General features: G+C 52.6%; 1 protein-coding gene across 4 annotated transcripts; it reads right to left on the bottom strand.

Moving 5' to 3' along the window:
- Window positions 1-3,529: 3,529 nt before the first annotated feature.
- Window positions 3,530-11,323, bottom strand: SPINK4 (serine peptidase inhibitor Kazal type 4). Of its 4 annotated transcripts, none has more exons than XM_072859407.1 (5): window positions 7,863-8,505; window positions 6,839-6,873; window positions 6,405-6,517; window positions 4,838-4,925; window positions 3,530-3,569 (listed from the first exon to the last, which is right to left on the bottom strand). In XM_072859407.1, the coding sequence occupies exons 1-4, from the start codon at window positions 7,921-7,923 to the stop codon at window positions 4,871-4,873; spliced, it is 264 nt and encodes an 87-aa protein (XP_072715508.1). In that variant the 5' UTR covers window positions 7,924-8,505; the 3' UTR covers window positions 3,530-3,569; window positions 4,838-4,870. The 4 variants fall into 4 exon arrangements, with proteins under 4 accessions (XP_072715508.1, XP_072715509.1, XP_072715510.1 ...); XM_072859408.1 differs by lacking the exon at window positions 3,530-3,569 and adding an exon at window positions 3,578-3,719; XM_072859409.1 differs by lacking the exons at window positions 3,530-3,569; window positions 7,863-8,505 and adding an exon at window positions 11,227-11,323 and having other exon boundaries at window positions 4,768-4,925.
- Between the last annotated feature and the right edge of the window lie 7,262 nt (window positions 11,324-18,585).

Genomic DNA, 18,585 nt, shown 5'->3' on the forward strand with positions numbered 1-18,585 from the left:
TCCTGAAAACTGTATCTTGCAGGATGCTCTACCATGCAAAGACAGTGCTTGGCGGGGGCGGGGAGGAAAGCATATCACACCTCGAATACTGTGTTCAGTTTTGGGCCCCTCACCACAAGAGAGACACTGAGGGGCTGGAGCGTGTCCAGAGAAGGGCAACGAAGCTGGTGAAGGGTCTGGAGAACCAGTCTGATGAGGAGCAGCCAAGGGAACTGGGTGTTCAGCCTGGAGAAAAGGAGGCTGAGGGGAGACCTTATCGCTCTCTACAGCTACCTGAAAGGAGGTTGTAGAGAGGTGGGGGTCAGTCTCTTTTCCCAAGGAACAAGTGATAGGACGAGAGGAAATGGCCTCAAGTTGTGCCAGGGGAGGTTTAGACTGGATATTAGGAAAAATTTATTCACCGAAAGGGTTATCAAGCATCGGAACAGGCTGCCCAGGGAAGTGGTTGAGTCACCATCCCTGGAGGTATTTAAAAGACGTGTAGATGTGGTGCTTAGGGATGTGGTGTAGTGGTGGACTTGGCAGTGCTGGGTTAAGGGTTGGACTCGATCTTAAGGGTCTTTTCCAACCTGAATGATTCTATTCTATGATTCTATATGCCTGGCCATAGAGGGACATCACATCTGGAAGCGCTCTTACAAAGGGCTTGACATATGGTGGGCTGCTTGCCGGTGGTATGAAACACAGAAGAAAGGGTGGAAATCCCTGGGTGTTTCAGTGCTCCGTGGGAACTGGGTGCATGCTCAGGCTTGGCTAACTCAGCTTCTCACACCCCTCTTCTACTCAGTCACTCCAAAGCCTGGTGAGGTCTGATAAATCACTCCTGACTCAGCAAAACATTACCATATGACACTGCAGAGCTGGTACTGTGAATGTTTCTCCATTCCAGCCATCTAGCTGGGTAGAAACCAATAAATTTGTAAAGCACATTTGTAAAAGAAAGTGTCTCTCAGAGTCTTTAGAGGTGCATAATGGAATAGATGGGCTTTAAAATCTTCCAGAGCCTGCGCTTGCATCTCTCAGGACCAACATCCCTGTAAAGATTTGGCTTTTGTGTGTGAATGACTTTAAATCCCAAGGAAGTTATTTTATTATCCCATGGGAAGGCTTTGGTGATGGATAACAGTGTGGAAGTTACAGACTCCACCACCTAGTTTCAAGATGTCTCTGCTCTGAAGTGGAGGGACTGAGAGGCAGAGACTTGCCCACAATGCCAGGGACACTGGGCTCATTTTAGAGCTCATTTTAGAGCCCAGTGTTGCCTCCCTGTCCCCCACCAGCAGCAGCAGCACAGCAGACTCTTCTTCTCAGCAGAGCTCTGTAGCAGATGTGGCCAAAGCTGCATCCCCTTTGCTGTGGATGAATTTCTGCAAGTAGGTTAAACTTTCTGGCCAGTCTCAGTTGCATGAATGGTTGCAGCTGGACACTTTACAATGTGCCAGGCGCTGCTTCCCTCCCCTTTCTCTCCGCATTTCGGTTCAGCTAGCCCTGGGCCACCTTCACTGATGCATCCAGCTTCCTAGGTGAGGACCTGGAGAAGCTCAACCAGGTGTCCAGCAACCTGAGCAGCTCCAGTGTCACAGACTCCTCGAGTGTCGCTGGAACTGCTCAGTAGGGGAACACCCCCAACCTTGGGCACATCTCACCGTGCCGGTCCCCCACAGGGGTTTCACTACCCAAAAGCCCTGGGAATGCTTTGTCCAAGGGAGAGCTGGACCTAAGGCTGGATCCTGCCACCAGGCCTGTCTCCTGGCACCGTTGGGACTGCTGCCACTGTAGACACAGCAACACCAGGCTTTGGATCTATGTATAAGTCAAAACTTTTTACAAGTCTCCATGGTATCTCTGTTTACCCCCATCTGGCATTGCTACTGCGAGGCACATATCCACAGACCTGCCTATCCCTCCCTGCAGTCAGGGACGCAGCCCTGAACCAAGGTTATCTGGGGGATGAACATGGGCAGCTGGGGGAGGTACGCTGCTGTCACTCTAGCGGGGTGTCAGGGCACTTCTTCCAGTGTTGTTTTGCAGGACAACGACAGAGAAGCCATTTTCAGGCTTGTCCTTCGCTCCCTGACTTGAGGCAGGTTTGGAGGCAACTTGCCTGGTTGCAACACGCTTCTCTGGGAGCAGGACTACGAGTAGCTCTGTGTAACAAACTATGGTGCTTGTGAAAGCAGATAATCCCTTCCTCCCCCTGCCTTGACTGAAGCATGAAAAGATGGGAAACGGATAAATTCAACAGGCAAAACTGTATGCAAAAGTGCAAATCAATGTGCATACCCCCTGCCACAGACCAGTGCATTGCAGGTGTCTTGCTGTCCACCAGCTGCCTCCTGAGTCTTGCCTGACCTTGCCAGACACAGATCTGCCAGGCTTCAGAGTCGGGCCCTCTGGCCCCAGCCATCCTGCACCGGCCCCTGAGGTCCGTAGCGGTGTTAAATCACTCCCTTCGCCTCTCCTCGGCCTGCCACTTGCTCTTGAGCCATGTGAAATAAACAGGCAAATCCACCAGTCCCTGGGGAGGACGAGTATCTCTGAATTCGCTGCATGTAGCGTCAATGCTGACCCTGTCCTGAGGCTGCCCACGCTCTGACCTTGCAGGTCTGGCCCGCAAGCGTGTGCTTTAGCTCTGCAGTTTCTGAATAAACACTCCATGTTGTGCTGGAGGCATGCGGTTTCCCTCTTCAGAAGAGCCTCCGAATTGTCTCTGTTGGTTTTTCCTAGCCTCTGCAAATAAATAGACGTGGCTCTCAGGGGATAGACGGCGACAGGCTGCAGCCACTCTGCCTGCACAGCTCGAGCCACCGCGAGGGCTGAGATACCGGTGCCCCCCCTGGGGAAGAACGGGTCCCAGTTATGCACCATGCTACCTTGGATGTAACCTTCCCCTCAGCCCTGGCAGGGAGGTGAGACAGAGCTGCCCAAATACATCCTGCCTGTGTCTGGGTTGGCAGCAGCAGGAGCAGAAGGGCCCAGGGAGGAGATGAGCAATGCATTTGTGTTGTTCACCATGGAAGTGTTTTGGGGGTGATAACCCCACCAAAGCCCTTCCCTGTGGTGCAGGGGAGACACCATCTGAAGGTCTGCACAGAAGGACTGGCAACACAGAGAGCAACACGCAGCCAGACCACCTCTCCCTTGCTACCTGAGGACTGGAAGGGGGCAAAGGGGCTTGCAGAGCCCTGGGATGAATGAGCAGATGGTGTAATAGCAGCAGCCGAGGACCGGTGGGCAAGCTGTGTCCCCTCCTCTGCAGAAGTGGAAAGGGTCCAGGAACGGAAAACAGGGACGATCAAAGCTCTGGACAACTCTGAGCAACTAGCCAGGCTAGGACTTTTCAGCCTGGGGAAGAGCTTTTATTGAGAGAAAAGCTTTTAATACAGCAGCCGCCTCTGGGCCAGAAAACAGTGGACGCTGGGTCAGATGGATCTCTCATCTGACCATGCATGGCTGTTTCATGCTCCTTAATGCTATTTCCAGCTGCAGTATTAAATCTATCAGCAATGGCTTTGTCGTGCATTACGGTGCTGCCATGTCCCACGTGGTGATTCCGGGAAGGTGCAGAACTGGAAGAGGTGTGTGGGGATGGATTACATGACCAGCAGGGCAAGCACAGTAGCCATGACACTGGCACAGCTCCCAGACTCACAGGGTGGTCACTGACTTCAGGGAGCTCGTTTGACTGTATGATGCACCCTGGACCCTTACCCAGATGCCTGCAAATGAATCGTGAGTATAGTAGCAAGTCAGAGCAGTGCGATCCCCTGTGGGTGAGAACAGACCTGTCCTTGGAGGGTTTCAATTCACACTGAAGCACTTTTCAAAGCAACCCAGTGCTTTGCTAAAGCTGATCAGAAATCTCAACCAGTCATTCTGTAGAAAGACAACATTCGGTGCAGGACTGAACCGAATTCAGGAGGCAAGTCCTGGATTAGCCAGTGCCCTCTGATCTCTGACACTGTGAGCAAAGGGAGCCCCTCAGATACCCAAGTTGTTCAACATCATTACAGGTATTTCAAGAAAGGTGAGTTGTGTCCCATCCAGTAGAAGTGGGAGACAAAAGAGCAGAGGGAGGCCCAAGGACTGCTGATGCACACTTACACTGTTACCTCGGCTGGACTGTGACCTTTCACAGTCCCAAAGATGGCCCTGACACCAGGAGCAACCTAGACCTGAAATTTGGCAACCGGCTGGGAACCTGCAGTTCCCAGAGAGCATTTCTGGATAATTAGTTCAGTTTGGAGGTTGCTCTCAAATGCTGGAGCAGAGATCCGGGGTCCCTTGCATTCAGGGTCTCCACTCGGGCTCTTTCCATGCTCCCATGTGTTATGTGGGCTGATTCCTGTTGTGAAAGGCTCTTGGATAAAAAGCTGAAAAACATCTAATATGAGAAATGCAGATGCTACTATTTTAAATTTACATCAGCTCTGGAAGCAGTGGTGTTTACCAGGGAGCCAGGGACTTGTCTTCTCCCACACTAAAGAAACTTTACTTTCCCTTTGCTAAATTGCCTCCTACAGAAAAAAACTGCACTCGTTCAGCACCTTCTTCACCAGGATCTGCGCATTTCTTGCTACTCCCACATGGCCTTTCTCACAGTAACGTGGGTGAAATAATACTAACACTGCAGAGCCCTGGTTTGTGATGTGGATTTGAAATGAATGTTTTGTCTGTACGCTTTTAGTAGCCCTTTGTGGGAAATGGCTTGTGCTGTTTTCCCTCAGCCTTGCATTAAAAAGTGCCGTTGAAATAAGATCGTGCATGTCATTTTATTATTCACCTTCACTAACTTAAATGTGCAATCAGCACAGAGCACGCAGGATCAATTAATCACCTGTTTCTAGGCTCAGGAAAGCTACCAGAAAGCTCAGATATCTTGACACTCCCCGTCTTTCAAAATCCGGATGTCTTGCCTGGTTTTCCTAGAATAACATAGGAAAAAAGAGTAAGAGCTCAAAAAAAAACCTCCCTCAGTCATACTTTGGCACCCGTCCATCCCATGGAATGGAGCTGACTATTATGAAAGTGGCTTGCTCATTTTCCTGTCTAAAAAGCTGCGGTGACTGCAAGCCATCCTGGCCCACAGATGGGCGTGCAGCACTGGTGGCGGGTCTCCAGCCCAACCTGCTCGCAGCAGGGCTGTCCCCGGTGTGCGGTTATGGTGGCCATGGCTCTGTCTAAGCCCTAACCACCGCCCTCCAAGGATGGAGACCCCTCCTTACCTCCCTGGTGCACCACCCTTCTGGGGAAGGGGTTTCCCCATGTCCAGCCTGCACCTTCTGGGGCTGCTGCTTGTGGCTGTTGCCCTGGGTTGCATCACCAGCTACCACCAAGAAGAGTGTGGCTCCATCCCATTTGCAACCACAGGCTGCTGCTAGATCCCCCCAAGCCTCCCCCTCCCCAGATGAGCTGGACACAGCTCCTCTGCACCTCCTTGCAGCTTCCCTTGACAAGGTGGTCATCCCTCTCCTCCTGCAGCCCAGCTCACAGTTTGTGTTATTTGCTGTGCAAGTGCACAGCTGACCTGTGTTCAACCTGATCTTCACCCTTGGTCCCTTTCTAGCAGGAACCCCTGCTCAGCCAGTCACTTCCCAACCTCGATAAAATCACTTCCCCAAAGCAACCCTTGTGCTTCTCATGAGGTCCCTGTTGCCCTGGTCCTCAAGTTTATGGTTGAAGTTCCTTTAGTTTGAAGTTCTGCCAAAAGAGCCATGAGGCACATAACTGGGCATCTGCATTCGCAGAGGTCCCTTTGAGGGACTTAGTGGTGCTATTTAGCTGTCCAGACTAGATGCCTAGTTGGCCTTTTTGCCCATCTAAGTTCAACTCTCCCTTTTCTAATTGCAGGCAGCACAGACAGTGGGACTTTCTCCCATCCTCTACAGAGTGTCTGGTTTGTTGCTAGCTTGCAGGCACTCATGTTGGAGGGTCTCCTGGCCATGGACTCCTGACCTCACCTTTTGGATCTGCTGACCATGCAGCCACAGGGTGGTCTGCTTTAGCAAGCTGATGCAATGGATGAATATTCAGCTCTTGTGTGGGATTAGTCCCCTGCCAACACAATGAGCTAAATCCCTGAGCCTGCAGCTGCACAGTAGTCACTAAACATGATGCCAAGGATGGGGCAGGAACCTGCAGGCAAAGGCTGGGGGCATGCCTGCACCTATCTGCAGGCACTGCCAGCGCAGGAGGGTGAAGCTCACAGGCTTCACAGCCCAGCGCCTGGCTCAGCTGACATGAAAAAGTCCTATTCCACTTTGCTAGCTGGAACACATGTGCATCCTGTCTGCCATGGCTTTCCCCAGGCACAAAGGAGCCTGAACAACAGTATTTCACAAGTGCCCAGTTTCAGATGGCCAAAATTAGACTCCTGGAGGTCTCTGCCAAGGGCATAAGCTTACATTTGCTGCACGCAGAGCTGGCATTCATTGGCATAGGTGTTTCCGTCGGTCCCACAGACAGGCAAGTGCAGGAGAGGGCAGGCCTGCAGCTCGACCATGTCTCCACACACCGGCTGGAAAGGAGAAACCACAGCACACATTTCAGTGCCAGCAGCACCCATCTCTTCCTCCCACAGCACCCAGGCAGGAGCAAGTGCCACTGGTTCCCTCTGCCCCGGACAGGGCAGTGTGGACACCCAGAGCGGGAAAGCAGGGAGCAGAGGCCACCGCATCCCTCGGTGGCACTCAGAACCTGGGCTGTGATGCAGGTTTGATGCTGGAGGACCAGTGCCCATGAGGCTGGGGATGACTGCTGGGAACAGCCTTTCTCCCTGGCACACCAGGCACTAAATCCCATCTCAAGCCATGAGCAAGGAAAACCAGAAACCTCTTACCCTTCTCAAGCCATTCCCTTCATTCAGCTCTGCCCCTGAAACAGAGCAGAGACCTGTGAGCGTGGCACACCTGTGACCAGTGGCAGGAGCACAAGTCATCGACAGAGGGTCAGGTCCAAACCAAAGGGAAGGCGGGGTTGTGCAGAGCCCACTCCGGACCCAGATCAGTTGTGTGGGTTTCATGAGGGGGGATCAGTTTGCTGCATGCCACCCCCCCCACCCTCCCAGGAGCATGGTGCACGGCCTCCATCTGCAGATGAGCTGGCTGGGACAAAGCTGGAAACGCCTGTTCCCACCCCCTAATCCCTCTCCCAACAGCCCTCTCTCCCAGTCTGGACCAGGAGCTTCACAGAGCATCCAACACATCCCAGGAAATGTGAACCCATGCAGTGCTGCACGGGGACATGCAGTATCTTCAGAGGGCTGAGGCTGGGTGACGCTGCACAGCCGGACAACAGCCATCCCCAGGGAGAGCTGCATTCAGTGGGTTCCTTTTCTGCAGTCAGGCAGAGCGGTAGCAACAGTTCACAGCCTGTCTGTGCGGTGCATGAATGTCCTGGAAGCCTGAGGGCTCACACAGAGGCTGCTGCAGGACCACCACTACGTGCACCGAGTAGCACTGGTTTTCCAGAGCCTACAAACAAACAGCTGCTTCCCACCTGAATACACTGAGCACATAGTGCTCTTGCAAAGGCTTGCAGGTCTTCATGGAGGCAGGAACAACAGTAGCTGCCACCCCAGTGTATGTGCTGTCCTCCCAGATCCCGGTTCCCGTTCGCATCCCTCTCCCAAGTGCAACATGGCCGACGAACCAGCCGGTAACCCTTGCCCTGAACTGCTAATAAGGCACGGTGTGTTTGCTCCAGTCCTTCTCCACCACGCTGCCGCTGTGTTTGCTTGCCTTCCTCACCTCCTCTCCAAACCAGAGTTTCTGGGTCTTTCTGCCCTCCCACCCATTTTTGGTCCCTCCGTGGTTCCCAATCCGCCACCGAAGAGCCGTCTGCGGGCAGCAGAGCGGGCTTACCGCCGGCAGCGATGAGAGTCACCAGTGCTGCCGCCACCACCACCAGCTCCCTCGCAGGCATGGTCGGTTCAGGCACACGCACTCATGCACCTCACTCCGCTCGTGGCTGCCTTTATAGGGGAGGGCACTGGCTTATCTCAGCAGCGCTGGGAAAAGCAGCATTTTGAGCAGCGTTTGATCTGCACTGGGAACAGCCGGACTGTGCACCCAGAGGGATCACTTGGGAGCTCTCATGCGACTGATAAGTCACCGCAGTGCCCCTTGCCAGCTCCAGGTGCCAGCACCGGAGGCTGCTTTACAATCCCTTTGCACTGTAGCCTGGGTTGGGCAATGCCGCTCTTCTCCGCTCCACCCAGCCAGCTTACCTCTGAGTGTATCTCACCCGAACCAGCCCTCCAGCTTTGCAGCTGCCACCCTTCATACATGGCAGGTATCTCCATTTGGGTTGGGAGGCTTCACATGGAAAAGCCAGGAAATTCAGGCTGATTTGAGTGGTTGTGCCGTGGCCTGAGCATTATCCCATGAGACCCGGCCAGGCGGATACTGAGCTGCCTGTCACACTGGGCAGGACCCCAGGAGGGGGATCTCAAACACGCAGGAGGCCTGCCATCATGCTGTGGCAGCCCACCCTGTCGCTGGGTGGGATGGGACAGGCTGGGGTGCAGAGGGGCTGGAGGGAATGAAATTCAGCTGAGTGGGAGCAGGGAGCTGCAGGTGCAGCCGCTGCCTGTGCTCCTCTACCCATCATCATGGGAGGTTTAATACCTTGCGCCACTCACCAGCTTGGTCACACAAATGGTTGCAGCTGAGATCGACAGAGCACAATGATCTTTATCATAAAATTCAGTGTGATGGAAGGGGGCTGTGTGCATGGATACCCAGTTTAAACACGCAGAGGTGGCACATACAGCAGGGACGGGACAAAGAGGATCCTCAGTGGTAAGAGATGCCAACTCTTCAGTGAAGGACTTCTCAGCAAGCATGACCACCCTAGAAAATCCCAGCTGCTTTGCTTACAAGAGTAGACGCTTGACATCAGTCTCTCTGTGTGAGCATCCTCATCACCTCTTTCTGAGAAGCTGAATTTTCCACATCCATCCCCACCTTCCTCTGGTGAATCAAAATCAATTGCTGAAGGGTGAAGGAAGGAAAAGAGGACCACCGCGTGGACAGTTGGTGTCGTAGCTGAAGACCAGCGTTGACCAAAAACTCCTTTGGGACAGACTTGCCAAGATGATGTCTGGGCCAGAATTGGCAGAGGGCCTCCTTCCCCGTGGGAGCGGGTAGGAGGTGCTGTGCGCAAGGGGCAGCAGGGGGTGGGTGTCCTGCAGAAACCAGCAGCGGGCTGGGAGAGCTCCAGACACCCACAGCATGCACATTTGCACTTGCTGAGGAGCTGACCATGACCGTGCTCAGGACATTTCTTCCCCACAGTCTTACCTGAGGCTTAGGAAGGTACACACTGGCCCCAGCTGGCTGAGACAAGCGGGAACGGCTTGGTGAGCATCTCCTGTGGCCAGAGGGGTACGGGCCCTGCCCGAGGCTGCTTCTGTCCTTGCCCTTGGGACGTCCTTCCACCCAACTCAGCAGGGCTGTGACCAGGTTTTGGGAAGGGGGAAGGTGACCGATTCAGGGTTCCCCTTGCAGAACCATTCTTCCACTCTGCTGAAGTGGCTGTGCACATTTTATATTCCCTCTTCATGGAGTTTACACAGTTCAATAACCTTTGGCTTTTATTATTATTCCACTTTGGAAATCCCTCAGCTAAAGTAAATATTTAACTGCATTAGCAGTTGTTCCTGAGGCACATGGGGGCCTGTTGGGCTTGTTTAGTATAGTACAGGGAAGGCCAAGGGGGGATCTGATAGCAGCCTACAACTGCGGGAAGGGCAGTTGATAGAGCCAACTTCTTCTTGGTAGTGCCAGATGACAGAATAAAAAACAACAGACACAAACTGCAGTCCTGAGATGTTCGGGTTGGTAGTTAGGAAAGAAACCTTACCCTGGAGGGTCAGCAACCCAGACCAACAGGGAGGTGGGAGATCTCCATCTTTGGTGGGCCGTGTACAAAGCCGCGAATGTCCTGACCGAGCTATGCTGTGCACAAGGTTTGGTGGGCGAGCCCTGGAGGACCCTGCCACCAGCACGCTGGGTCCTGGGGACACAGCAGCTCTCACTCTCCGGCACACACGGATGTATTTTCTTAGGTGCCCACCTTGCAAATGTGGTCCCAGCCAACACTCAACTACATGGACAACATGGGGCCACCTCCTGCAAGCTGCCCCCATACCAACACTCAGCACAGCCCTGCATGAGGGATATCATGGGCCTTCACGGTGGTCTTCAACATTTTTACTACCAAAAAAACCACCCAAATGCTGATCATAATGCCTCCTGTGCTGCCGCTGTGGATAACCATGCTGTGCCGCTGGTCCCGAGCATGGCCTGGGTCTTTGGGTCGTGCCAGCGGCAGTGCAGGAGTGATGGGCTGAAGCTGCGCAGCTGGGACATGGTGTGTGCTCCAGATCGCTCTCCTTGAATGGAGGGCAACAAGAAATGTCTGTATCCCCTCTGTGCCGGAGGCAGCAGGTCATGCGGTGCTGCAAAAAGCTGCCGGTACAAGGTACGAGGTATGAGGCTTGATCTTCCTCCACCTGGTTTCTCAGTGGTATTCAAACGCTCCTGCCTTCACAGAGCAAATTAAAATGACATGCGAAGAGATGACAAAGGGGAAATAATAACCTCTTACAAACTGGTTTTGTCTTTTCCTGCTGTTCTCTCAACCACAGGCTTGCAGCCCTTGACGAAAGTCCTGCCTACTGTCCTCCTCAAAGAAGAGGTGGGGAAATTCTTCCTCGGGTGGGACAGGAGGTTTTGTGGTGGCTGCTTGCCCTCATGTTGGCCACACAGCTCCAGCTACATCTGAAACAGTCATGCATTTGAGCCTGGGCTTTCCTCCTGTGCGTTGCAGGTATCACGAAGACGGGTACCCTTCTGCTGTCCCCTGCGGGTCCTGGGCTCCCACCGGAACAGCAGAGAATGGGGGAGCTGCTCCCCATCCGCTGCATCTGGGGCTGCCCTTGCACTCCCCTCCAGCTTCTCCTGGGGCAGGAGTGAGGGTCCTGGCTCTGCTGCCTCCTCTTTGCACCACCACCAGCCACAGCCCTGCAAGAAAGGCAGGAGGGGCAGGTATGAAGGTCCTGGGCTTGCCCGCTTGTCTCGCTGCCAGCAAGGCAAAGAAACTCTGCTGGAGGTGGCGGCGACAAGGAAGGAGATTTCTACTTCCAAAACTGATCTCACGCTTGTTCCCTCGCAGCGTTGCCCCTGCCTTTGCACTTGTTCCCACACACGCACCGGCACCTACCTGCTCGTGTCCACGCCACCCGCCTGGAATCTCTCTTCATATCGTGAGCCCTTATCACGCCTTTGCCTCCTGGGTGACCACGGTGCTGTTTGCAGGCTTTCCATCTGGTTGGGCACGGATGGCAGGAGGCCAAGGCAGATTGCATCACATCACTTTTGCTCCACGTCTGCCTGGTGGCCTTATCTGTGGGGTGGCCTTGGTGTCGTCACCGCTCCACCCAGCACCTGCCGGTTCCTTGCTGTTATCTGTTGCCTTTCCTGGATTTCACAGCTGTTCTCGGCCTCCTGGCTTGCTGTGCTAGCACCGATATTTTAACTCCTGTTCTACTGCTCCTCTCAGGGCTTTTGCATGCCAGCAAACGCCAGGGACCCTGGGAACAGGGGCACACAGTACCTTGTGCAGCCCAAGCCCAGGCCCCGCAGTCTATCCTCTTGTTGCACGAGGGCGAAGTCTAAAAGAGGAGGGCAAGTACCATGCTCATTTTCATCCTTACTTCCCTCCCTGCCTCCAGATGGGTTTTACAGAGATCATGATAGTCTCTGTTCTGCCTCTCTGCTCACCCTGAGGTCTCCCCACAAGTAGCAGGGAGAAGGACTGATTTGTTCTCCTTTGCACACAAAAAAAAGCAGAGATGCAGGTGACCAGAGGTTTTCCTTTGGATATACAGGGGAGCCAAAACCTCACATCTGAGGAGGTTTCCCTGTGTAACTGGGGCAGGGATCAGCCATCACCACTTCCCAGCAGTTTCACCAGACTTTCTGCATCCAGACCACACCTTCCGCTGCCTTCCCCCTCTCGTTATTACTCTGGGTAAATACTCCCATGTGGCAGGCAGTGAGTAACGCCTATTGTTTCTCTGATGATTCAAAAATTTTCCAGTGACACCGTCGGCTGTGAGAGTGCAAGACGGGGTGAGTACAGGGACGAGTCCTCCTGCCTGCTGACACTCACACCAGCAGAGGGCCAGGGCCAAGGTGGCATCGACCTGGAGAAGATCAGGGCTTCCCACCAAGCCAGGGTGTGCGCTGGACCTCGGAGGTGCAGCAGGCTAGGGGGAGCATCCATTGCACGCCTTCTTCGCCTGCTTCAGCCGCCAGCTGGAGTCACTGCACTGGGCAGAAGCTGCTGCTGCTCGCCCCCATCCAAGGACACCTGCCTCTCCTTTCCCTTGGGTTTGCCTCTGCCTGTTCGGACCCCTGGATTGCAAGACACGCTCTGAATGCATCTGTGGTCCTGCAAATGCCCTGCAGCTCCTTGGCAGCTTAAGGATGGTGTTGACCTTCCTTTTTCCACATGGTCCCAACATGAGGGATGGGCGTCCAGATCCTCAGTGCAGCGGATAAAACAGCAGAAAACCATGGATTTACTTTTTCCCCAGTAAATGCTCAGCATGGGGTAAACCAAGCTGTTGTAAGGGGAGGGATAAGGCTGTGTGCCTGGGCGGGACAGGCAGAGCTCTGAGCTTGCTGGGCTGGCACCGCTGCAGGGCTGTGCCCTCCTGCTCTGAGCTGACACAGTTAACCCGGATGCTGGCAGCAGGGCTAGGTATGTCGGCTGTCCCAAGCATACCGATGTTCCCTCTTGTTTATCTGGGAACTTGCACCCACTGTAATTTACCAAAAAATCAGATTTCGGAGTCTCTTTCTCCCTGGAGTTTGTTTCTGAACAAACCTGTACTAGGCCTCAGTCTTTTATACCTTCTTCTTCATCAGCATGGCTGATTCCATCTTGTGTAGGACAGAATGCTGTCATCATCCTGCATTTAGCACCATGCTGGAGAAAACGGGTAGCACATATGCCAGCTCTCCCCTTCAAAGTGACAGCTGCTCTTGGCAAGTATTTGTGGAGGAGGTCCCTTGGCTTTTGTGGGAAAGGCCTGGTCTTCCCAGTCTGCCAGTTGCTAAAGCCCCCAGAGCTACCCCAGGATGAATTAATGTAAAAAGGGATGCAATGTAAGAGGATCAGGGAAGACTTTTTGTTTCTCTGTGCATTGAGGGGAAGTTGTTCAGTGACGCTGCATTTGCCTGTATCTTTGGCAGCAGGATCACCCGGTCGTGCCTGGCCAACTTTCCACATTGCCACTGGTAACGTTCACGCTTGTCTCCACTTTCTTCTACATGTCCAGGGGTGCAGCATCCATCTGAAGAAAATTCAAGGAATGAAACGCTCTCCAGTGCGCTGTTTATACAGTGCATGTGCAGGCACACACACTGCTCAGGACTTTCCCTTTAGCTAAATTGCCAGAGCAGGAAGAAGCAGGTCTTACAGTAAAAGCAGAACTGTGTGTCCTTGAGGTTGCCTGATACTTCTGACTTCAGAGCCCATCTACTGTGCAGGTATCATTTTTTCCAAATGACCGATTAACTACTTGGGTATGTACAAATTAACACCAGGAGGGAGCCACAACAAATATTATTGAACAGAAGGGCACTGTCAGCCCCAGTGAAACCCATCCTGTTTCTTCCAGCACATTCCTGCAGCTTTTGGTTTCTATTCCTCTTAAAAGTTGCAGAGTGAACTTCGTGATTGGCAGAGCAAAGTTGTCTCTGAGACCTCATTTATGTTGAGATAGCAACCTCCTCAGTTAACTCACATCTTTGCTTTATTTTTCACTCTCACACTATGGCCATCTACATCTGTACTGGCAGATCAGAGCAGAACTAGAAGCATTGCAAGCAGCTTACTTTTAAGTAGCCAGATGCTAATGCAAAGTTTCTCCTTTGTGAACTTATCAGACAAAATGGTAGAACCAACAGTGGAACCAAACCACACCTTTGTGCGTAACCTTCATTCCAGATTCTGCTCTGGAAAATACACTGTTCAAGGGCCCAGCCAGGGCCTGGCACCTCTGGACAAATGCTGTTCTTGCTGCTGTCTGTCCCAGGAGGCAAAGCAGTGCATAAAGAAGAAATGCAGCGCTGATAATGACAAGTACAAAGCCTGAGCACCCTTGTAATGGGTTTATGTTTAAATTGCTGTAACACAGGATTCAGGCTGTATGTTATAGGAAGTACTACAGCAAAAGCCACCCAAACCAACAGGAGATGAGCCTTGCAAGGAACTGGGTAAGTGTATCAGTGACCCAACCTGAGCTGGCTTTGGAGCCAGATTTTGGCAAGGCCCATTTAACCATATTTTGGTGGCTAGAATGGGATGTGTATGGGACCACACCTTGGGCTAGGCCATGATGTCTAGCTATAAAAAAACCCCCTGAAACAGATAAAGGAACCTTTCAGGTTAAAAAGGCTGTAACTAAGAAATGGTGGAAGTTTCTCTTCAATTAGATGAATATAACTGCAGGTAGAATATGGCTTCTTGCCTGGCGATGAGTTTCTCTGCAGATGAAGTTTTTTTTTTTCTCTTGTACTCCTCAACCCACACACAACTGAAGCTTTGCAGGCACCTCCCTGTGCTCTGACAACCCTGACTGTGTGCCTCTTGCAGAGGATTATCCTCACTTCTCTGCCAAGGTGAGCACACAGAATGGGACGTGAGACATGAGACACAGCTTAGCACCATCCAGTTAAAAAGATGCACATGTGCATTTGTCACAGGATTGGCTACAACTGAAACGAAAGGGGGAATCAGCCCTGTAGGGCTGGTAAGGAGACACAGGCTCGCGCACCTTTCCTGTCACAAGTATGGGACACTCTCAGTCTGCAGCAGGACCCGCCAGCACCATTCAGGAGGCAAGGAGGTTAGCAGGAGCTGGTCTATGTCAGCATCCGCTATTTCAGGGCTGCTTGGCACCCTTCCCAAATTGTTGCACTGTGCAAAACCACCTGACAAAACTGATTCACTGTTGGCAGCAGAAATTAAAACGGAACTGTGCAAAAAGACTTCCAGGTTTGTAAGATTATGTCAAATGTGAGTCTCGCACTCTGCCAAGCTGGACCAGTTTCAAGCCTTTATTTCAAGTAATGAGCATTGCAAATTGTAGGCAAAGCTTGTTGTCTGGTCCCTCATGAGAATTCTTTCCACAGAGACAGTGCTGTCCCTGATTTGACTCTTCTGGGCTTTTAGCAAAGGGCAGCTGGATGTTGCTATTGGATCTCCAGAGCTTTCTGCCTCTCTTCTCTTGTTCCTCTGTTGTCTGCCTGCCTTGCCTGCTACCTGTGCCTCCAGCTGAAGTCAGCTCTTCCCAACGCTCCTCCTAAACCAGCGTCTTGGCAGAAGAGCTCTGCAGCCCACACAGCAGCAAGCGGCGGCCTCGCAGAGCAGGATCCTGAGAGCAGGGGCCCACGCTGGGACACTCAGCCTCGCGGCTCTGCGGCAGGGTGACCTGCAGGCAGCACGGAGCCATGCCCTTGCCTCTGGCCCTTGCCCTGTGGAAATGTGCGTCTCCACGCTGCTGCCACCACAGGGCTGGAAAAAAACAGAGGAATGTGCCTGTCTGGTGCGGCACTGCACACCAGCAATGCTCGCCCACCCACCTGCTCGGCATGCCCCAGAGTGATGGAGAGGCGGTGGGGTGGGGGGAGAGAGAGACAGACACGGGGGATATCCCTGGGGTTTTGCATGCCTTGAAGGGAGCAATGACCTCAAAGAGTGTCCCCCCCATCCCACGCCGCTGGAAAGGGCGCATATGTCTGGCCCACTGGCACTCCTGGAAGCAGCGTCTCTGTTAAGGGAGCTGCACTAAATTAACCCAAGAGCGTAGCTGCACAGCACAGCGCGCGGGCTGCACTCCGGGGCGTGCATGCATACGCAGGGTTCGCCACCAGCACGCAGGGTGCACGGTGCCAGCAGAGGGCACTTGTGAACCGGGCACCCCACGCACGGCCCCCCCACGCAGCGCGGGGTGCACGGCCCCGCTGCCACCCATCGCTGTCCACCAGTCCTCTCCGTCCGGCCCTTCCCCACATCCCGACCTTACCTTCCCACCTCTCATCTTGCCTGCTCCTTGCCCGAGCCGTGCGCATCCCGGGCACCACCTTCACGCCCCGGGGAGGTGCGCTGCATGTTTTCTGCTCTTGTGAGCAACCCGGGGCTGTGGGCTTCACCCCAGTGCAATCCGAGGCTGCTCACACGTGCGGGGCCTGCTGCTGTCCCCGGGGATGCTCAGGGCTGCCGTGACTACACTGAAGAGCAGGGTCACGAGCCCAAACTCCCACTCTCCCTGGAGAAGCAGACAACATGATGTATGCTGAGCTTGGGGTAAGCTGGTAGGAGAGCTGCTGCAGGGGCTGTGCTTCTCTGTGCCCTCCCTGGCCAGAAAAGGGCTTGTGAGGCTTGACAGAAAGACACACAGAAGGGCTAGACCAGCTCCTGCATCCCTATTTTCCCAGCCACCTTCAAGTCCAGAAGGCCACACGCTCAGAGGGGCCACGTTTTTCTGTGGACCAGGGGACAGGGCATTTCCATGTGGATACACCTCTGCACTGCTGGTAATGACCACACTGCTCTTCAGACGAGGAGTGGTTGCCCTGTGGCAGCAGCTGGTGCTACCCCATGGCTAAACCACTGACCTCAGCATGGACCTGGAAAGCTAGATCACACTGAAACAAATCCTTCCATGAGCTGCAGGATTCATAAACCCCCATTTGGCACACATTCACATCCTCTCCTGGATTCTGCCATGCTCCTTGAGAACTTTGCTTTTCTTCTAAGAGTACAAGGCTTATAACCTCCCTCTTCCCCCTCATACTTTGATGCCTAGCTTCAAATGTCTTGCCACATTACCAATGAACTATCACTCTGTTGCACCCGATGGCTTGTTTCAGCAAGTACTTTGGATGTTTATGATCTCTTCCACTTCCAAGTTTGATTAAAATCAGGCTTACAAGTCATTAGGCATGATGGACGGATGGATGTATTCATGTGCAGCAAAGCAGCATAGTCACACAGCAGTTTGACTGCATAGTCACACATAGTCACACAGTCACACAGTAGCCAAAGGCTAAAAATTAGCATCACCAAAAAAGAACATCACTAACACAACGAAGCCAGGGAGCTAGAAGTTGATTTGGGTATGACTGGTGAAGTGACACCTCCAAGGACTCTTCACAGGTTGGGCTGGGGTAGAGATTGCAATGGTGAAAAGCTGGAGAGAGCTGACGTGCGGTGTGCGCAGCCAAGACCTTGCCCAAGGACATGCACGTATGCATTTTTCCTTTAAGACCTGTATTTCTATTTCCTCATTCACAGGTTTAATACATCTTACCTGTATACCAAAACTAGGTGTGCCGTTATACACTTAGGTTTATATACCTATATTTACCCGTACACCCATGATTGTACGCTTGCGTGTGTGCAGAGTGCAAAGGATCCCTGGCTGCAACAGAGGCTTCTGTCATCACAAAGCCCCATTCTCCTTCCAGAGCCGTGTTGAGTGTGAGCAAGACAGTGGTCCCATGGAAAAAATGGCAATATTTTTATACCACTCACACAAAACATAGGAGGCATTCATGGTTGGGTGCTACAACAGACCTGTGGAAAAATGTGTTAGACACTTCCTAACCCCCTGATGTTTGTACTGATCACTGTGCTGTAACTTCTTTTGCTATTGCTTGCTAAATTTAAGACATGATATACCTAGTAGCGTCACAGGAAATCAAATTGACTCTACCTTGAGTCACAATTGAGGTTCGACTCTCAATGCACCACAGGGAACTTTCCTTACCAGTGCCCAATTCAAAGCTGAAAGAAAGGAAAGACCCATTTACTAGCACAAGTCCAGGTATTTGCTGACAGTAGTGAAACATGGAAACTCTGGACTGACCTGCAAGTTCCGAAGACTGGATTGTCTGCTGAGAGTCACATCACTGAGTTGCCTTTTGCTAACTGATCCATAAAAGATGTCTGGAAAGCCTGGAGGCTTTGAAAGCTGGTTTTGCTCATTGATGAAGGCAATTTATGAGCTGGTCCTTAGTTGAATGTTGACTGAGAATATTAGCAGTGATGGCATTAGTGTCATGGACACCAGCATTGTCATTGTGATGCTCACAACATCGGGTTTAACCAAAGCACAAGGTAATTATTGGACTGACTTGCAGAAGGTGTCAGAACTGAGAAAGGTGTAAGTGAGCGGCAAAGAGGAAGCAGACATCTCTGGTCATGCACCTTGACTGCAGGACAACTCTTTCTCCTTGAGTTTCCTCATGGCAAAAGCGATGCCCATCTTCCAAAGGAGCTTTCAAGTGGTTAGTGGACGCCAGTTGAGAAGGGCAAAGAGACACTGAGACCTGAAGTCAACTCCTTGTCCTGCCAGAAAAAGGAAACTCCTTTGTCCCAGGGCAAGGTAGATTTGCCCAGATTCAAGATTGCTCCTGGAGGTCGCTGACCATTTCAGTTTTTAAAGACAAGTGCAGACTCTGCCACTGATGGCAGCAGCCATACTTCCTGGGCATTCTCTTCCTG

Source organism: Ciconia boyciana, chromosome 4 (assembly GCF_034638445.1).
Source record: "Ciconia boyciana chromosome 4, ASM3463844v1, whole genome shotgun sequence".
In the NCBI taxonomy this organism is placed as follows: Eukaryota; Metazoa; Chordata; class Aves; order Ciconiiformes; family Ciconiidae; genus Ciconia; species Ciconia boyciana.

Excerpts from the sequence above, each read along its gene's own strand:
- SPINK4 (XM_072859407.1), bottom strand. The coding sequence starts at position 7,923 with ATGCCTGCGAGGGAGCTGGTGGTGGTGGCGGCAGCACTGGTGACTCTC. Across the intron at positions 6,518-6,838 it reads AAGGGAATGGCTTGAGAAGG|CCGGTGTGTGGAGACATGGT; the intron begins GTAAGAGGTTTC and ends TCTCCTTTCCAG. Across the intron at positions 4,926-6,404 it reads CAGCTCTGCGTGCAGCAAAT|GAAAACCAGGCAAGACATCC; the intron begins GTAAGCTTATGC and ends ATGTTATTCTAG.